Genomic DNA, 16,716 nt, shown 5'->3' with positions numbered 1-16,716 from the left:
CCACTCCCCGAACCCTCGGGTCCCCGCAGCCATCATCACGGCCTGCAGCATACCGCCGCAGGTCTCAGATATCTCAACGCTTCGATCCGCTGTCGCGTCACGCCCATCCGAGCCACGCCAGTGGCGCGCCGTGTCACGGTATTGTCTTGCCCATGTCAGACTACTGCGCGCGCAAGTCTGCCTCCATCTTCCGGCCGGCTTGAGTCATCATTGGGAAAGCTGCTCGCCTGTGCTTCCGACCACTGGTTAGTGTCGTTCCGGATGGGAAGGCTTTTTGCTCTTCCCGAGGGAGGAAGCAGCAACCACCTGCCAATCCAGGCATCGGCTAGAGGTACACCGGTCCTGTGTGCCAATCATCCGATGCATCAGGCGAGCCTCTCTGGGAGAAGTGGTGGAGGATGAATGAGGTGAGCATGGCGGCTACAAGCACGCTGCTGCCGTCAACAACACAGCGAGAAAACACTGCGGTACCTTACCCTGAAGTAAACCGCATATGCGGACTGTCCACGAGAGGAGGCTGGTGACAGGAGAGCGCTCAGAGTTCCATTGCCACGAGGATCTCACCGCGATGGGCTGGTCTGTGGGGCTTCGCAGTTCCCGCCAAGACTTGGAAGCTTCTCTCCTGCCATTCCTGAAACAGCGCCTTTTTGAACGTCACATTCCGGCTTGGCCCGCACCCGCGCGCTAATTTAGCCACGCGCTGGCACGGAGCTTGCCGAATCGAGGATGCGGTCGCCAGAGCACCCTGACAGGAATTGGGGTCAAAAGATCGAGTGCGAGATGTCTCGTGTACGCCCCGAAGTATGACAGCTAAGGTGGCACCTTGGTTGCGAGGCAGGGAAGTCGATCGCCCAATATCTTCTTCCCCGATGACTCTGGGTTGTTGGCTCTACATCTGGATGGCTGATGCTGCCCACAAATGTGATGATAACGTCGAGGCAGCGCAGCTCAGGCGCGCAAGTCCAGTGCTGTGGCCAAAACTCGAAGTGGCCCACTCGGTGGAAACCCCAGTTGAGCAACCAATGTCTCCGAAATCGGATCGGCTTTGGCAACGCTCCATATTTGGGAATATTTCTGACTGATTACAGGAGATCGCGTTGTTGGACTGCTCGTGTTCGGCTGTATTCCTTCCATCTCGGCGGTCGCGGTACACGACAAATCGGGTTCCCGGCACTCCTTCCTTTCTCACTGAAGATGATTATTCCCTAAATAAAATGCTCCCGGCTGCGAGCTCCGGCCAAGCTAAGCTCTGGCCGCTTTAAGCGGGCAGGGTGAACCAAGCTGGCCCACCCAGCTCACCCGGCTTACACTCATGTGATATTCTCATTGCTTGCAACTGGCATAAAGCTCAGGCAAAGCATTTTCAAGACGCGAAACTCTGTGTAAATACAGTAATCTACATATCAACTTCTCCTCTACCTCGAATCCTCTGCTATCCCTTGTCGCTTATCCCCTCTTTATGCCCTTGTTTGCTGTCAAACCTCACAGTCATGTCACTTGGATTCAGTCCTCTGCAAGCATCTTCTCCACTCTTCTCCCAACCGTCACACTCCAGCTGTCAATCTTCTTGTTCCACAGATCCGACAGGTAAAACGTCACCGCCAGCAGAACAACCCATCCGATCGCATACCCGCCTGTTTTGCCGAAGCTGTCGAACAGTCTCGGCATGATCCAGAAACCCAAGCTATGCAGCACAGGGCCGTGGACGAGATACAACGAGAAGCTGATCTTGCCGAGATATTGCGGAAGACGGCTCTCGAGCAAACGAACGAGCCCCGGACTCCGCATGATGCAAGCAACGAGGAGCACGGCACCCATTGCCTCGTAGAACATCCATCCGGACAGCTTGTTGTAGTACTTGGGTACCCAGGTCGAAAGGTACGCGAAGCCGGGCGTGTACTCGGCACCGGAGTCGGGGTACGATAGGAAATACAGCGCCAGGACGATACCAGCCCATCGCAGCGCCGCCGCGCCCTTTGTCGTTCGTTGGACATCGCCTCCCCGTCCCCTCGCACCAGGAGCCAATGGCGGCAAGTCCGATGAACGCCGAACATCATGCTCGGATAGCAGCATACCGCCCAGGAAGGCAGCCATGTCCCATCGTCCGATGAACAAGCTGTACGCAGAGAGAAGACTGCCGATTGCCGTTCGCCACGTGGCCTTGATGGCAGCTGTTCCCAGGAGGAAGATGTAGACGAGCATCGAGCCGCGGAGTTCCATTGGGATTGTGAAAGTATGCGGATCGTAACGCGGATGATAGTGACCGAAGTTGAAGGGGTTTGCCCATTCAGCATATGACCTGGTGAAGTTTTTCATCGCGTATGTCAAGTTCGGGTGGATGAAGGGATGCTCCTCCCAAGAGCCTCCCATTTGAACCCAGGTAAGGTTCAATGGGCCTGCGGCCTCGGTGACATTACCCGAGGAGAGAGCCAAGTCATTGTCGTTGTCGTCGACAGAACCGAGAGCCGCAAGTCGCTCCATCCCAGGAGTGTCCTCGGCAAGCTTGGGGAACTGTGCTTCGTACTCGGATTTCAACGTGTAGAGCTGTGCTGGTCCATACGACCGGGTGGTGTGATTGACACAGAGAAGCATATCCGTCCAATCCGTGGTGTTTCCCTCGGGGTAGCCAGTGGTGTTGCGGAGGTATGCGGTCGCCTCTATACCCAGGTAATTCGCGATGCCTGCTGCTCCTTTCACAGCGGTTCCGTCGCGACAAAAGTTGCCCTCGGCCAAGTCCGCGTGAGTGATGGTCGCATTGATGTAACGCGAATCAGGGCCTTTGTAGATGGCGAACTCGGATTTGAAGGCGCCGGTCTGCGCTAACACGGCGACCAGAAACATGCTGATAGTGGGAGGGATATAGAGGCGAAACACGCGTCGGAAAACGGATGACGCAAGCCTCTGATAGGCAGCATCAAGCTTGCGCTCATGAATCAAGCGGAGAACATGGCGACAGATGACATAGCCCGAGATGGCGAAGAAAATAGCAACCATGGGACGCCCACGGTGCAAAAGGCAAATAATAGGTAACGACTGCCAACCCCAATATGGCTCGGGCGCACGCGGAGGAAACGCGCCGTAGCCTAGCATGATCATGGGGGTCCATGGCCAAAAGAAGTGATAATTGAAAACAAGAAGGCATGCGATCCCGCGCAGACCATCGAGGCATTTGACCTTGTCCCTGTTGATTCGCGAGGCTGGCGCTGACCCGGACGCCGAGGGCAGATCCTCGTGCTCGGAGCGAGGCAACAGATCCGGCTGTTGCCCGCCCATGGTTGCCGGACTGTCTTGCTTTCGCAATTGAGAGCACTCGTCCGCGCGTGATGATGAGATTCGGATTGGCGGGTGATGGGAGACGTTGGGTGGAAAGGTAGGTAATGATCATGAATTGAATCGAGAGACGATGGATGAAGTCGGACAGAGTGTCCTCCGATACGAATGATCTGCGAAGGGTCTAGCCCGTTTTGGTAACAGCGCCACGAGAAGGTCGATTAAGCCACATTGTGCCACATGAGGGTCGCACGCCAAAGCGGTCATGTGTGGCAGGGCCCGAGGGAGGAGATAGAAAGTCTGTTGTGAATTGGTCAATTGTGAGAGAAAGCCCTGCGGCCCGGAAGCAGCGAGATTGTAAATGTGCCCTTCGAATTCATTCTCAAGACTCCTTTAACTCGGTTCACCAGTAGGTCACTTGAACCTCCTCCAGACGTCATATTTGCAATGGCATGCTTGTTGCGTGAGACTTGGACACAAATTTGTGGATTAAAATGATGAATAGAGTCACAAATTGATAGCAAAGCCCAACACACATTTTGTCCAGCGAATGCGAAGGACATATTGGCAATCGAAGTTTTTTGTCCCAGCCAGGCCCGCACGACTCAAGAGACTCGTGCATCATGTACTATGCAAGGGAAAAGTCGCAGGCTGCCTACTTCGCGAACCTGTCTTCGGACCTCACAAAGTCGAGGGACCGGTCTGGGTCTTGGTCTTGCCCGATAAGGGCTTCCATATTTTGGATCGGCAAGATACCTACCTGACCTAATCTTTGCCAAAGGCTGGTGAGGAAAGAGTGGCACAGACCTCGGATCTGCTGACTTCTTTGATTTCATCGTTCTTGCCATGTAGATAATTTTGTGAACTGGTGCCTAGAATGACCAGACGACCAGACGAGGCAGGCACCACAGATGACACCCATTTGCTAGCCTTTGTTGGCCACGAGCCGCCGAGATCCATGCTTTCCCAGTTCGAAGCTGTTCGCAGTTTGGCTGCTCCGGCCCTAAATCGCTCCTGCCCTACACCGCTCCTGTGCCCTGCATTTTTGGGAGTCAACTTCAAGGGCGCAAATGCGATCGAGCACAACCAAAAGCTCGCCTGCAATTTTTGGCCACGCACAGCACTTCCCTTCATTTTCTTCCAGACTCACCAGAGCTGCTGGTAACTCTGATCACCTGGCGCCAAGCCCTAAGGCTCATCTGCATGCCGAACTGCATGCCATCGACGGTCACCAGCAAGCCCTCCTGATTTCACGTCACGTTTCCCTCATTTGAAACACCACCTTGCCGACAGCCAGAAGGTAAAACCCCACCATGCTGTCTGCATTCGCTCTTTTCGTGATCGCACTGGCGATCCGGCCACTTGTTGGAGTCTGGGCTGCTGCCCTCGACGGCTCAGGTACTGGTCATCCCGGCACCATCTCACTGAAGCAAGTGCGCAACCCGAATTTCGTCCGCAATGGCCCGATCCAGCTCGCCAAGATCTACCTCAAGTACGGTGCCCCTGTCCCGGACGACCTTGAAGCAGCTGTGGCTCGGATCCGGGCCAAGGCAGGCAAGCGATCGACTGGCAGTGCCGAGGCAAAGCCCGAGGCGAACGACGTCGAGTACTTGGTGCCGGTTTCCATCGGCACCCCGGGGCAGGTGCTCAACCTCGACTTCGATACCGGATCGAGCGACCTTTGGGTGTTCAGCTCTGAGACTGCCAAGAACGAGGTCAAGGGACAAGCGATCTACGACCCGGGTAAAAGCTCGACGGCCCAGAAGTTGCAGGGCTACACCTGGCAAATTGCATATGGCGATGGCAGCACGTCGAGCGGAGACGTCTACCTCGACACCGTCACAGTTGGCGGCCTGACAGTATTGTCCCAGGCGGTTGAGGTTGCTCAAAAGGTATCGGAAGAGTTTACCTCCGACGCCAACAACGACGGTTTGGTCGGTCTCGCCTTCAGTTCCATCAACACTGTGGAGCCCGTCGCGCAAAAGACCTTCTTCGACAACGCTTTACCCAGTCTCGATGCTCCCCTCTTCACTGCTGACCTCAAGGCCGGTGCGGGTAAGTCGCTGGTCACCCAATACAGCCGCCCTGCATCCCGTGGCTCTGAGCTGACGTGATGATGGACATAGCGGGCCGTTTCAATTTCGGCTACATCGATCCCAGCGCCTATACGGGCAACATCACATACGTCCCCGTCGACAGCCGTAACGGCTTCTGGGAGTGGACATGCTCGGGATATGCGATCGGTTCGGATAGTTTGAAGAACACCACGTTCCAAGGCATTGCGGACACGGGTACGACCCTGCTTCTTCTGCCTAGTTCCGTGGTCTCGGCATACTACGGACAAGTTAGCGGCGCAAAATACGATCCCAGCCAGGGAGGATACACGCTTCCGTGCAGCGGATCAGCCCCCGACTTCAGTTTTGGCGTCGGCAACAATGGCGCCAGAGTCACCGTCCCAGGCGGCTATGTCAAGTATGCCCCAACGGAATCTGGCTCGCAGACGTGTTTTGGGGGGATCCAGCCGGATACCGGCATCGGATTTTCCGTCTTCGGAGACGTCGCACTGAAAGCTGCCTTTGTCGTCTTCGACGGCGGTCAGAAAACCCTGGGATGGGCGCCCAAGATCCTGTCCTCGGCCAAAGGCTGAGAGGAACTCCAGCCATCGGCGGCTGATGATTCCTGAGCTGAGTCTGGGCTGCAATCCAGGCCAACCACGGAATGCCTGAACTTCATCCACTGGTATTTGCGAAACACATTGCTAGATATCGGTACATCTGCTGGCGGGACTTCGCTTTTTCGCATGAAGAGTCCTGCAATCACAAATGAGCATGCCTCAGCCAGTTTAAACGGATGGTAGCGTGAGCGTGAGCTATGCATGTTCCAGGTCCAGTAGTTGCCGTTTTCTCCCTGGCCATGACAATACCCGCCGGGCGACAAGTGCGCTGTAGGGCTCGTGGCGAGTGCGAATTCCCGGAACTTAGCAGTGTGCCTGGCCCCAGCTTAGGACATCGACCAACAGGTTTGACCTCGGGAGGGTTTCGGATACTGCGCGTGAAGTCTTCGCTATCGCGTACTTCTTTCCTGGCTTGAAGGCGGAGCACGTATGATTCATTGGTTGCGGCACGTCCAGGAAGCAATTGCCAGTACCGGATCTCTCCATCCCCAATGGTACCAAGGAGGAAAAAAACGAGGTCGTGCCCGGGTTCGAACCGGGGTTGTTGGAATGAGAGGTGGCGCCTCTTCAAAATCCAAAGTGCTAACCACTACACTACACAACCTTTTACGCAGAAGTTGCCCCAGCTATGGCGCTGCAAACTTATGAGCTGAGAGGCGGCCGCACAGAGGCGCCTTAATGCCAACTCGCCCTTCTCATTCGCATCCTCATTTGCATAGGTCAGGTTCACATGGGGGGTCAATCCGGGTGGTAAATTGACTAAGCATCTCAATAAGTGACAATGTATCTGGCCCTCGAATGCCCTAGCATCGGACCGCCTCGAGGTTGGGGTGGAACCTCCCCTGTTGGTTTCCAAACTCTTGCCAGAGCTGAGCCCTTCCGGCTGTTGAAACTCGAGCCATCGACTTGCTCCGCATCTCAATGTCTTGACTGCCGTCTCGACGGTTTGCGGACATAGCATCGCCCTTTTCAGCTGGAGGTAGGACTGGCGGACAACTCTACATGGCATGTCAGCTAGGCTGCCGCCTGCCACCTTGCCCCCTGGGTTCCCGGATTTACAGCGCTGTGTATCTCGCGTCCTCCAATGGAGTGACCCTTGGAACTCTACGATGGACCGAATTCTCACAGCTCTTCGCCCTCCAAGGATGGCAGCTCCACCAAGAATTCGACCCCCTCTTCATCGGCATCGGAATCCAGCAAGGAAAAGGCGACAGAACACATATCGGTAAGCCCCTTTTTGCCCAGCGTATCCTCGGGTTTAACCTTGAGATTCTTCCACCCCTGTGACAGATCGCTCGGGTTCGCGGGAACGGCGTAAGCAACCCTGACACCGTCGCCGTCATTTGCTGGCACCGGCGTGATCTTGGGCGGAGCAATCGAGGTGGTCAAGCCGTCCTTGTAGCGGTCCCGCAGGATGGAGAGAAGCTCGGTGGTAAGGCGAGAGAAGGACCAGTCGAGCATCGCGAACAAGAAGATGGTGTGGATGCCATGCTTCAGCCGAACGGTGATTTGGGGGTCCTCCAGGACGTTGGCCGCTGTGCGTGCCTGCCCAGGGAGGCATTGCCGGTCAGTGACGGCCACCTTTTGCGCAGCTGGGCACGGCACAAGCGGCGGCAAAACAAGAGGAGGATCATACCATGTCTGCGTGCTCTGAGCGTGTTCTTGTCGGTCAGAGGAGGCGGCAAACAGCTGACTCCGTGCACTTGCAGCAAATCGTTGACAACGCGGTTCGCGACGCGGAAAAGAGTTGAGGCCCCACTGAGGGGCGTGGCAGGCAATCAATCTGCCGTCCTGTGCAGTCCGTATTGCCTGGTACTCGGGTTAGTGACTGCGTAAGCGTACCCGTAACGTAGGCTGGTATCGTAATTTAGCTGGGATGGTTAGGAGCTTGGACCATCCCAACTGGGCATCTTGAATTTCAAGCATGGGGCACAAGCTGCTGCTGGAGGGGACACGAGACTTGGACGCGTGCCGTCAGACGATCCGCCATTCCTCCGGAAGGAACCCCAATTTTGCTTTGTTGCCTCGAATTTGCAGAGACACTGATCATTTTTGACGGCGACCCGATGGCGTCGCCGGACGACAACTTGCCCTCACGGCTTGCCCGTGAACGGCCGCCGCCTCCGTCAAAGGCCGAGGTCGACGAATTTTACCAAAACGCTCGCCTTTCCCTCCCTACGCCTCTGCGGCTCCCGCTCGCATCGGTATTGTCTTTTCTCGCTGGATTCACTTTGGGCACGGCGCAGGGAGGCAAGGCGGCGGGACTGCGGTTCCGAGCAGAGCATGCCCACAAGCTGCCCACGAGCGTGAGAGGCTGGTATCTTTACCACAAAAGCAAGAACTACCACATGGCTTACGGCGGGATCCTCGAGGGCATCAAGATGGGAGGCAAAGTGTCGTTTTGGACCACCGCCATGTCTGCGATCGAGGAAATGTTCGATTCGTACCGCGGAACGGCAGACCTCTTCAACACGGTGACATCCTGTGTTACCGTGGCTGGCGGTTTCAGTCTCTGGAGTGCGGCCCTCTCTCTGTCGCCTCGAGACATCCGGCTGGCATATTGACTGACGCCTGCTGCACTGCAGATCGTTTCTCGTTGCCCATGACCGCTCGAACGACGAAGGCGGCGCTCGTCGCCGGCATTGTGTACGGAGGGCTCCAGGACCTTGTCGGCATAGCAAGAGGCCGTCCGATTGGATACGTCGACTGGATTAAAGGACGGCTGGGGTCGCCGCGACAAGAGCAGCGCAGAAGCCAGTAGGAGACGGCTGCACCTCTCTTGGGCTTCTCAATCCATCGGCCAGCTTGCTTTACACCTCCCATCCTGGCTGCCGTCGTTCGTGCGAGTCGTCCGTACGGGCCGACCGTGCCCTCCTTGGACCGAAGCAGCTCTTCTTTCCACCGGTTTGCAGATCTGCGGCCTCATCGGTGATCGGGCGCCCTGGCATCTGGGAAGCATGGAAAGCAACAGTCAATTGGGGGAGCCATCTGACTCGGGCACCGCAGTATTGGCAGCAAGTCGCCTGACATGACTGACAACCTACCTATGTCAGTTAGCAGGCCGCCGCCGACACCAGCCGATCTAAATCCCCACTCGACCCTGCGGAGCTGGGATTGGGTTACCTCGAGGCCTTGTTGCGGGCGCCCCTGTCGCTTCTGTGAAGACGAATCTCGGCTCGGGTCGTGGACGGGGACTCATTCTGCCGAACTGCAGGACTCCGTTTCTAGCAGACTAGCTCCTCCAAGGACCGCTGCTGCAGTCTGCTCGGCGAATTGCAAGGCACCGCCTGGGGCCTCATTTGCACCTGCGAGGCCGGCAGTGGGCAGTTTCCCCACAGGCGCGGCTATCTGCGGGTTTCTGATAAGCAACCAGCGATAACATCATCACTGCAGCGTCGAACCAGGACAAAGGCGCCTTTGGCAGGCGCAACGGCGAATCATCTTGTGCCGCGGTGCCTCGGGGATTGGTAGCTTCTGTCAAGTTCCAGTCGAGCGTGGTTGCGATACCGGTGGAATCCTGAGTTAGAGGCCCAGAACCGGGTTGTCGGCGGGGTATATCTACCCTTGGGTTCATCACAATTAAGGGCATCGACGCAAACACATTGCAACCAAGCTTATCACGAACCGATTTCACGACTTTCGTTCCCGACACCTTTCGTTTCGCAACTTCTCGACCTGTGCCATCCTGGGTGACGTTGATTAGATCATCTCAGCGAGCGCCAAGCCAGAACTGCTGAGGACGTCGCTGCCATGGCACCGATCGCCAGGTCGTTGTCGGGTTCGCTTCCTGGATGTAGCACAGTGAGGACGCGCCCCATCGCTGCCAACCGGGCCGCGGTACTCTTTGTCACAGCTCTCCATCAGTCCCTTCGACATCCGCGTCGGCAGTTCTCTTGGACAACTCCCAGGCCAGCATCGACACGAGCTCTCCACTCATCGTCCAACCAAACGTCACCGTCAGGGAACCTCGCACTTGATGATGGGGTTTCTCTGCCGGCGTCGGCGGCGCCCGAGAACAAGCCCGCAAGGATGGTTCAAGCCGCGCCGCTCGCTGTTCTGCCGTTGGCCAACGTTCTCCGCTCACTCATGACGACCTCCATTTCGTCGTCGCCGTTCCTGCTCGCGCCCTCTTTAGCTGTAATGTCGGTTCTGGCCAATACCACGGCCCCGGTGCTCAACCCGGACAAGAACCCGATTCTGCGCTTCATCCTCAAGAAGACCTTCTACGCCCAGTTCTGCGCCGGCGAGGACGCCGCCGAGGTACGGCGGACCGTTGAATCGCTCAAGACGATCGGGTTCGGGGGGGTCATCTTGGGTTACGCGAGGGAGGTCGTGCTTACCGGAGCGCAGATGAAGGATCTTGCGTCTTGTGGCTCGGGCTCGGCCGCCGAGGAATGTGTGCGTACCGAGATCGAGCCGTGGGCAAAAGGGACTATGGAGACTTTGCAGTTGGCCTCCCCTGGCGACTTCGTCGCCCTCAAGTTCACCGGCGCCGGCCGCCAGGCTCTTTACAGCCTGTCGCAGCGTCTCCCGCCATCGGGAGCTTTGGCGTCCGCCATCGATAGCGTGTGCCAGCTGGCCGCATCCCGCGGTGTCCGTTTGCTCTTCGACGCCGAGCAGCAAGCCCTCCAGCCCGGCATCGACGACTGGTCCCTCAAGTACATGCGGAAGTACAACACACCCACCCACGCCGTCGTTTACGGGACATATCAGGCGTATCTGAAGGCGACACCATCCACGCTAAGCCGGCATCTTGCCGCCGCTCGCGAGGGTGGATTCGCGCTCGGCGTGAAGCTCGTCCGCGGCGCGTACCTGGGCTCGGACCCTCGCCACCTCATTCACGACACCAAGGCCGACACGGACGCGGCCTACGACGGCGTGGCGGAAGCGCTTCTGCGCCGGCAGTGGAACGCACATCTCCAGCCCCAAACAGGAGCCGACACGACGGCGTTCCCCAACGTGAGCCTTGTGCTGGCCACGCACAACCGGGAATCAGTCCTCAAGGCGCGGGCGATCATCTCCGAGGGTAAGGGCGGCACGGAAGACGTGGCGTTTGCCCAGCTGCAGGGCATGGCAGACGAGGTCAGCTGCGAGCTGGTGACGAGCGACGGCACGGGGGAGAAGCCCCGCGTTTACAAATACCTCGTCTGGGGCTCGACGGGCGAGTGCATGAAGTACCTGCTGCGGCGGGCACAGGAAAACCGGGACGCGGTCCAGCGGACCAAAGCGGGACGGGATGCCATGCGCGCAGAGCTCATCAGGAGGGTGAAGAGTCTCTTTGGATTCGCGCGGTGAGAAGTTCGGGCAGGTGCTGGATGGGCGGGTGAGTGGAGGAGAGCTAGAGGAGGTAGTAGAGGTTAACGGAGTCGGTTCTGACGAGTGATGACCATACATTTATTGATGCTAGCATGACGGGGAAGTGTTCGCCCATAGCATTGATAGAATTCTACCAGTAAGCATCTCTAACCACTGTGTCCCGTGCTCATCCTCGCGATTGCCCGATCACCATGGCTTGCGAGCTACACGTTTCCCATGGCATCAGGGAACGGTCCCAACCGCGAACACCCCTAGTTTTGGGAGGACCCTTCTTGGGCGTGACCCGACGCGAGCCGTTGCGCTGATATGACCGACACCGTGAGGCGTCCTGGATCAGCGCCAATCATCCTATGGACGGATTCCCTCCACAGGAAGTGAAACGAAAGCTTCTTCTCGTTCCGCATGCCTTTCGACCGGCGAAAGTGGAACCAACCGACAAATCTCGTGGAGGCCTTGCCAGTGGGATGCATCTCCGGTTCGGCCTTCCTCGGGTTCCGCCCTCTCTTTGGCTCAACATCGCCCTCCGTTCTCCGCTTGCCCTCAAGACCTCGTCGTAGGTGCACAACGAGGAGCATCACCGTGTCCAGTTCCAGCCCCGTGTGCCCCTCCTTCACAGGCCACGCAGCGCCATCCCCATAATGGCTAGCCGTTCGCCCTCTTTCCGTCTTGCTCCCTCGTCGGCGAGCCGCTCCAGCGCGGGGACACCGTTGAGGCGGTAGTACTTGCGGATTTTGGGCCAGTCGGTGGCCAGGGCCAGCTCGACGTCCGTCAGCGGTGCCGGCGTGCCGTGGACGTGTTCCGTCAGGTGCGCCCAGATGGTTTCTTGGGTCTGTTCTTGGGTCTGAGCGTCGTCTGGTGTGCCCGGCTTGGGCGGTGGAACGACCTTTACCACGATTAGATCCTTCGTTTTACCCGGCGTTATGCCCCATCTCCGGTAGGCGTCTGCGATCTGGCGGGAGTGCGTTAGTAAGGAAGTGGGCACGGGAGGGGATGGGCCACAACGAGAGCGCACACACGTTGTTGTTTACGTTCAGCGAGACAACGATCTCGGAATGCACGTTGGGCGTCCGTAGTGTTCCGTCGAGCAAGGCATTGAGAGCGCTATACACGGCCGAGAGGAGGTGCAGGCGGGAGATGACCGACGACGCATCCACAAACGCATATTCGAACTCGCTGTTTCGAGCCAGCAATTGTGCTTGAAGGAAATCGGTGTTGGCCACGTCGCGAAAGAATGCTGCGTAGACTTGGTACGCTGGTGGTATGTGTTCGAGTTGGAGCCTTTCGAGTGCCATTGCTTCTGGCTGGTGAGGGCGCGGGTGAATCGACCTTGAAGCCGATTCGATGCTGCCCTGATACACTAGGTACTCCAAGGAGGCTTGGAGGAGGGTCGGGAGGGAGGGGTGAGCGCGGGGTCGGGCCGCTGTGGACGACCCAAGGCGGGCATTAGCCCTAACCCCTGTAACAACCTGTAATTTTTGGTTTGCGCCCGCGTTTACACGCAAATACGGAGTGAGCACGGAAAATGTCGGTCGGGAAGATGGTGATGACTGGTAAGCCTATCTGTGATGCTGAAGACTCCCTGTAACGACTTACGGGTGGTGCGCATGTGAGCAGAGGCAGGTAGGTAAACAATTCTCTCTGCAAGGTTCGCTGCAGAGTGTCCAGGTGTCCCGGTTAGGTGGCGATAGTTACCGTATCCTTCACTGTTGTATGCCGCAATGGAGGCTGAGCTGAAGTGTCGCACTGCCCGTGTTTCCAGAAACTGTGTCGCGCTCCAATGCCACCGACCCTAAACTCCACTGAGCAAGGCCCTCAGCAGACCCTTGCCACAGCAGTTTCCCGACAGGAGATCCCGACGTTCTGGGCGCAGCAGTGCATTGGCTCACGCCAGGGTCGTGACCATCGGGAGCCCCTGCGCATCTGGGGTCGCGACGGCATTCTCCATCTCCTGCACACCTTCACCACACTACCTACATATCCGACCCATCAACCTTCGGCACACCCCGTCGCGAGTCCGGCCCCAGACCCGGCCGACACAGGCAACGGATGACTTTCCGCGATTTCTCGACGCGTCCCACCCCGATAAGGTACCGACGCCGCAATTGAAGGGAGGGCTCACGACCCCCCACAGTCGCCTGGCCGCCCCGAGTTGGCGCGGCACAGCATCGTTCCAAGTGCACCAGGACCTGCCGGTCGCCGAAACACCATGCCAAAAAAGCGACGCAGCAATGCCGGCGATGACGCGCCCAACGGCGCCTCGGCGCCCAAGGTGAAACTGCCGCGTCTCGAGCGCGCACCCGAGGACTTCTCGAACGTGGTCAAGAGCAAGCTGCAGTCGTACACGCGCACGGGGCAGGCGTGTGATCGGTGCAAGGTGCGTGCATCTGTACAGGGCCTGCTCTGTGCATCCTTGACTTCGGCCCTCTGGCGCTCTCCCCGCCGTTTGCCCGGCATTCAACCTGTTGCATTGACGGCCCTGAGAAGCTCGCGCTCTGACGGTTCTCTTGCTTTCCATTCTAGGTGCGCAAGATCCGCTGCGACGCCCTCCCGGAGGGCTGCTCGCACTGCGCCTCGCAGAACCTCGAGTGCTATGTCACAGACCGTGTCACCGGCCGCACCGAGCGCAGAGGATACCTTCAGCAACTCGAGCGTGAAAAGGGCGCCATGCTCGTCCATATTCGGGAGCTCGAGAAGTTGCTGGAGAACAACGGCGTCGAAGTGAGGCCGTGGCAGTGGCCGGGATACACCACCACCTACCCTCCCGGCGTCACGTCCGACGCCCTTGGCAACCCGGTCCAGGATCCGTCTTCCAAGGACCAATGGCACCAGGTCGGCCTGGTATGGGTCAAGAACGGCGGGCAGAAGGGGTCGTCGAACGCTCGCGCTTACACTCCATGGTCCCTGCCTGCCCCCAGACCGACGGACAGCTACCTGGGAGTGTCTTCAGATACTGCGCCGCTGAGCTCCATCAAAGGCACGATGCTGTCCATCCTGGGGGCGACGATCGACTTGACGTCCTTTGACGCCCCGGATATGGACGAGCCTCCGCCGGGAACGCCCATCGGCTCACCCCTGTACAACAAGTCCGTCATGGCCTTCCTGCAGTCCGCCCTCAACGTCAATCCTCCGCTAGGCAACGTTGAACTGCCGGCCAAGAAAGATGCCTTTACATACGCCGAGTGGTACTTCCGCATGGTCTCGCCCTTCCTTCCCATACTCCACAAGCCATCTTTCCTCCAGCTTGTAAGTTCCACCTCCCCGCCCATGCAATCTGACTGAACCTACCGCTGACCCCACCTATCGCAGTTGACTCGCATCTACGACGACCCAACATTCAAGCCTACGGTGCCCGAGCTGGTCATCGTCCACATGGTCTTCGCCACCATCTACTTCCAGTACGGCATCAGGAATCTCGAGCAGCCGGAGAAGTCCGCGCAGCTTAACGAGCTATCGAACAAACACTACCATTGGAGCCTGAGTAAGTTCTTCGACCTCGCCGCCTCCCAGTCGGTGACGGCGGTCCAGGCGCTGGCCATGATCGTGTCGCATACCCGCAACTTTCCCAAGCCGGGGTGCTCTGTGGCCGTCGCCAGCGTCGCCTTCGGGAAGGCGCTCGAGATGAATCTGCACAGGGCCGTCCAGGTGCCGGGCGGCGGGACGACGCTGGAGAACGAGGTGCGCAAGCGCGTCTGGTGGGCCGTCCTTGCCATTTTGTGCACTCTGAACGGCCGGCTCGGGAGGCCCATGCCCATCTCGGCGGACGAGTTCGACGTTGATTTTCCGATCGCCATCAACGACGAGTACATCGGCGAGGAAGGCATTCTGGATCCGTCCAAGATTGGCCATTGCAACTTCCAGGCCGGGCTCACGGGCTTCAAAATCGCTCCCTTGTTCATGGAAATGTACTCCAAGATCTACAGCGTGCGCCGGGACCCCAGCAGATACACCGAGGTGGTCAACCGCTTGGACGCGGCATTGCAAGACCTGATGGACAACCTGCCCGACGAACTCAGGATAGAGAAATGTCAGCCGGCGACCCAGGTGTTCGCGCTTTACACGCAGGCCTTCTGTCTCGAGTTTAGGCTGTGTCTGCGACACCCCTCCGTGTGTCTTTCGGATGATCCTAAGACATGCGCCGAGAACACAAGGGTCTGCGAAGACACGGCACGGAAGCTTCTCAAGGTGGTCGCGGCGCTGTTGAAGATGAAGTCGTTGGACACGACGTGGTATCAGCTATCGGTGTATGTTGCGGCAATCTTCTCGACCCTCGTTGCACACTGGCAGCGGCGCTTCAATACGACTACGTTCGAGGTTGCGAAGCTTCGGGAAGAGATGTCATTGTGGCTAACCGTCATCGGAGAGATTGGGAGACTCCTTGGTAAGCCTTTATCCGCCGCTTCGGCCAGTCTCCTCTGCTTTGTCTTGCTTTCATCACTAACGCCCCAGGTAGGTACCGGCAATCGGCTTACGGCCGAGATCGGTGCCATCATCGAACGGACAATCAGCTGGATAGAACAAGACAGGGGCCGGAAGCCCGGCTCGTCCGGGAGTCAAGGCTCGCTGAAAGCGTCGTCGTCATCAGCGGCGTACCAGCAGCCCCCCGACGCAGCAAAGCAGGACGCAGAAGGCCAACTTGGGCCGGGCAGCGCAGGCACGGCGGGGTCCGACCAACGCAGCGCCGGCACGACGAACGGCAACGGCGGTTATTACGACCCTGGTGCGGCGGGGCCGGCAGGTCCGTACTCGTCGCTCGGGTATAACGACCAGTCCTCCGGGGGAGCCAGCGTCAACGCGAACGCGAACGGGGCAGGCGACTCGGCGGACGGGGCACACTATCTCTACGCCGCGGCATCCGCCGCATCAGCGGCGGCGGCGCCAAACACGGCGACGGCAGCGGCGGCGGCGGCGGAGCAGGCGGCGGCAGCACAGAACCCCCTCATCGCATTTGCCTCGCAAGCCACACAGCACGTGGCGGGGCAGGCGGCGGAAAACTGGTCAGCGCAGACGCAGCTGATGGCGCAAAACGCAGCGCCGAACACGTGGCAGGCCTGGACCAACGCAATCCAGGACAGCCAGGATCGGTACAGCGCCAACGCACTGCTCACACTCGGGTCGGGGCGGCCGGGCGACGTCGGAGCGGGGCCCGTCGTCGACCACGTCAACCAGGCAGACGCCCTGGTGAATCCGAATGCCGGGCAGTGGCCGATGCTCCTGTTTCACGACGGGTCGGGAGGCGTGAGCGGTTCTTGAGGGCGAATGGCGACTCTGCTTGCTCTCTTTCTCCCTACGTGCATTCGAATTGGGCTGGTGTTTGATACCAATGGTGTGCAGGTTTCGTTCAGCCGAGTCTGGGTGTGTTTTTCCTATGGGACTACGACTCGGTGATGGAGCCGCGTTCGGCGTGCTCTGGAGTCTACGTATGCTTACCTTCACTTTCCTTCCTGGGAACTGTTTGT

At 58.5% G+C, this 16,716-nt stretch overlaps 7 protein-coding genes and 1 non-coding gene across 8 annotated transcripts; 4 read left to right on the top strand and 4 right to left on the bottom strand.

Annotated features, from left to right (window-relative positions):
• Positions 1–1,263: 1,263 nt before the first annotated feature.
• Positions 1,264–3,418, bottom strand: THITE_2120546 (uncharacterized protein). Its single transcript, XM_003656093.1, has one exon. The coding sequence runs from the start codon at positions 3,271–3,273 to the stop codon at positions 1,504–1,506; it is 1,770 nt and encodes a 589-aa protein (XP_003656141.1). The 5' UTR covers positions 3,274–3,418; the 3' UTR covers positions 1,264–1,503.
• Positions 3,419–4,323: 905 nt separating this feature from the next.
• Positions 4,324–6,123, top strand: THITE_2120545 (uncharacterized protein). Its single transcript, XM_003656092.1, has 2 exons — positions 4,324–5,325; positions 5,397–6,123. Exons 1-2 carry the CDS (start codon positions 4,584–4,586, stop codon positions 5,915–5,917), a joined length of 1,263 nt encoding a protein of 420 aa, XP_003656140.1. The 5' UTR covers positions 4,324–4,583; the 3' UTR covers positions 5,918–6,123.
• Positions 6,124–6,459: 336 nt separating this feature from the next.
• THITE_t127 lies at positions 6,460–6,548 on the bottom strand. Its single transcript has one exon. It is a non-coding gene; the product is annotated as a tRNA-Gln (tRNA).
• A 148-nt stretch (positions 6,549–6,696) lies between these two features.
• Positions 6,697–7,660, bottom strand: THITE_2069336 (uncharacterized protein). Its single transcript, XM_003656091.1, has 2 exons — positions 7,581–7,660; positions 6,697–7,489 (listed from the first exon to the last, which is right to left on the bottom strand). The coding sequence occupies exons 1-2, from the start codon at positions 7,581–7,583 to the stop codon at positions 7,067–7,069; spliced, it is 426 nt and encodes a 141-aa protein (XP_003656139.1). The 5' UTR covers positions 7,584–7,660; the 3' UTR covers positions 6,697–7,066.
• A 197-nt stretch (positions 7,661–7,857) lies between these two features.
• On the top strand, positions 7,858–8,839 carry THITE_2120542 (uncharacterized protein). The gene is made up of 2 exons (XM_003656090.1): positions 7,858–8,461; positions 8,530–8,839. Exons 1-2 carry the CDS (start codon positions 8,011–8,013, stop codon positions 8,703–8,705), a joined length of 627 nt encoding a protein of 208 aa, XP_003656138.1. The 5' UTR covers positions 7,858–8,010; the 3' UTR covers positions 8,706–8,839.
• Positions 8,840–9,508: 669 nt separating this feature from the next.
• THITE_2120540 (uncharacterized protein) lies at positions 9,509–11,424 on the top strand. Its single transcript, XM_003656089.1, has one exon. It carries the CDS (start codon positions 9,974–9,976, stop codon positions 11,237–11,239), a length of 1,266 nt encoding a protein of 421 aa, XP_003656137.1. The 5' UTR covers positions 9,509–9,973; the 3' UTR covers positions 11,240–11,424.
• Positions 11,425–11,843: 419 nt separating this feature from the next.
• On the bottom strand, positions 11,844–12,652 carry THITE_2120537 (uncharacterized protein). The gene is made up of 3 exons (XM_003656088.1): positions 12,277–12,652; positions 12,144–12,209; positions 11,844–12,089 (listed from the first exon to the last, which is right to left on the bottom strand). The coding sequence occupies exons 1-3, from the start codon at positions 12,550–12,552 to the stop codon at positions 11,871–11,873; spliced, it is 561 nt and encodes a 186-aa protein (XP_003656136.1). The 5' UTR covers positions 12,553–12,652; the 3' UTR covers positions 11,844–11,870.
• Positions 12,653–13,044: 392 nt separating this feature from the next.
• Positions 13,045–16,671, top strand: THITE_2120534 (uncharacterized protein). The gene is made up of 3 exons (XM_003656087.1): positions 13,045–13,634; positions 13,781–14,503; positions 14,567–16,671. Exons 1-3 carry the CDS (start codon positions 13,467–13,469, stop codon positions 16,508–16,510), a joined length of 2,835 nt encoding a protein of 944 aa, XP_003656135.1. The 5' UTR covers positions 13,045–13,466; the 3' UTR covers positions 16,511–16,671.
• Positions 16,672–16,716: the final 45 nt, after the last annotated feature.

This window comes from Thermothielavioides terrestris, chromosome 5 (genome assembly GCF_000226115.1).
Source record: "Thermothielavioides terrestris NRRL 8126 chromosome 5, complete sequence".
Classification (NCBI taxonomy): Eukaryota; Fungi; Ascomycota; class Sordariomycetes; order Sordariales; family Chaetomiaceae; genus Thermothielavioides; species Thermothielavioides terrestris.
Note: the sequence above shows the minus strand (reverse complement) of the source record. Positions and strands in the feature narration are given on the sequence as shown.